The following is a 2,143-nucleotide window of genomic DNA, read 5'->3' on the forward strand; positions in this document are numbered from 1 at the left end:
GCCTCGGGCCATCACAAAGGAAGGGGGAAGAGCCGGGCGGCGGTGGGGGGGGGGGGGGGGGGGGGGGGGGGGATGGCCATTGAACAGAGACCAGCCGCAGTCATCGGAGGAAGAAAGGGACGTAGAGAGAGGGGAAGGAAAGTGTTAGGGCCGCGTGCGCGGGCGCAATACAATCGGCTGGGCAAGCCCACATTTCTCAAGAAAAAAGAGGGAGAGAGGGGGAAAGGGGGGGGGGGGGTCACAACATACTAACCTTCGTGGTGGGCAGGGGCGGGCACCACCTCGGCGGGCCCCGGGGTCAGGAGCCCCTTGACGCTGACCGGCGAAGCGCCCCCTCCCGGGGACAGGTCGAACGCCTGGTGCGGCGACTGTGCCTGCAGGAGAAGCTGTGAGAAGGACCCGAAGGGGGATCCGCCCCCGGCCCCGGCGACGGCCGTCTGAGCACTCGGCGATGAGGACAACGACGATGAGGAGGAGGATGTTGATGAGGACAAGGACGAGGAGGATGATCCCGGAGCATGGTTCACCGACGTGTGGAAGTGCTGATGATGTTGCTGATGGTACGAGCGCTCCGACTGGGGCGAAGCCCCGCCGACAGCCCCGGGCCCCGGGTGACGAGAAGACACCAGCGCAATGCCGGCCAGCGCCGCTTCCAAGCGATCCAGCGCCGCCTCCTCGGCATCGGTGTCGGTTCCGGGTGCCCCGAGCAGCGCCTGCGGCCGGGCCAGCGCACCGGCACTGGCGCCGGCGCCGGCGCCGGCGCCGGCACGGCCGACCGGCCCGGCCAGCAGCAAACCCCCCCCGCTGAAAGGGCAGCCGGCTGTGACCAAGCCCATGTCAGAAAGCGACCCCGAGCCACTGGCCAACACATGGTGATGGTGCAACGCCAGCGGCGATGACAGCGACCGCCCGGCCAGGTCGCCAGGACCGCCTGGACCACCGGCACAGCCGCCGCCCATGCCGCCGCTGCTGCTGCCGCTATTGCCGCCACTGCCGCCACTGCCGCCACTGCCGCCGCCAGTGCCGCCGCTGCCAGCACCGCCCCCGGGGGCCAGCAGTGTGGCCTCCACCAGAGCCATGGCCGAGCGCAATTCATCCAAACAGTAGGACGCCGGGGTCGGGGCGTCAGTGCCAGGGGTCAGAGCTCGGCAGTCATTCGAATCGCCAGCTCCGGGCCCGGGCCCGGGTCCGGAAAACAGGCCCCCACCACCCAGTGGGGAGCTCCCCGGGCCGCCGGTCCGCCCGGACGAGGATAGCGCCAGCAACTGCCCATCAGCTGACACCGGCCGCAGACGGTCCAGCACCGCCGAAATGACGGAGATGATGGACAGCGTGTCGCGCTCGCGCGTGCTGGCCCGGTGCGCGGTCGCCGGATCGACGTGAGCCTCGCCGCCGGCCTGGGCGGTTTGCTGGTCGACGAAGCGCCGACTGGCGCGCAGGCGCTGCCGCGCGGCCCGCAGAGCCGCCCGCAGCATCAACGACAGGTCGTACGGGTGCAGCTGTGCTCCCTCGCGCACCAGCAGGGCCACCACATCCAGGTGGGCCGATGTGGCAGCTGACGACATGCCGAGTCAGTTGGAGAGGGGGGGAGAGGGGGAGAGAGGGGGGGAGGGGAGGAGGGCGCGAGGCACACACACACACACACAAGAGAGAGATTGCTGCATCAGAGGAGGAGACGCACCGAGCTGAATGGGAAAGGTGCCGTTGCAGTCGCCGACATTAATTCGAACCCCCATCTCCAGCAGGCAAGTGACTGGCGTTCAGCACGATCGGAGGGAGGGGAGAGAGAGGAGGAGGAAGACAGAGAGCTGGAAGGTCAGGAGAGGAGCTGGGGAGTGTGGGGACAGGGGGCGAGGAGGGAGAGAGGGGCGAAGAGAAAGCGAGCACGAGGGGGAGAGAGAGAGAGAGAGAGAGAGAGAGGCAGAGCAGATGACTAAGACGTACCAACATCAAGCTGGCCAGCCGCCGCGGCAATATGGAGCGGCCCACGCCCCCAATGGTCGCGCATCTTCCGGACAACACTTCGAGGGAATTGACTCAGGATGGAACGAACTGGGAGATAGCGGGGGGGGGGGGGGGGGGGGGGGAGGGGGGGGGGGGGGGGGGGGGGGGGGGGGGGGGGGGGGGGGGGGGGGGGGCAAGG

The 2,143-nt window shown here is 69.2% G+C and overlaps 1 protein-coding gene across 1 annotated transcript in view; it reads right to left on the reverse strand.

Moving 5' to 3' along the window:
• Positions 1–248: 248 nt before the first annotated feature.
• H696_04276 (hypothetical protein) overlaps positions 249–2,143 on the reverse strand; it is a gene marked incomplete at its 3' end in the record, with an annotated part of 2,813 nt that continues 918 nt past the window's right edge. The window contains exons 3-5 of the mRNA XM_009498154.1: positions 1,945–2,052; positions 1,682–1,753; positions 249–1,555 (exon numbers count right to left, since the gene is read on the reverse strand). Coding sequence (XP_009496429.1) covers positions 249–1,555; positions 1,682–1,753; positions 1,945–2,052 — 1,487 coding nt within the window. The remainder of the gene's footprint in view (positions 1,556–1,681; positions 1,754–1,944; positions 2,053–2,143) is intronic.

The sequence above is a fragment of the Fonticula alba genome, assembly GCF_000388065.1.
Source record: "Fonticula alba strain ATCC 38817 unplaced genomic scaffold supercont2.7, whole genome shotgun sequence".
NCBI lineage: Eukaryota > Rotosphaerida > Fonticulaceae > Fonticula > Fonticula alba.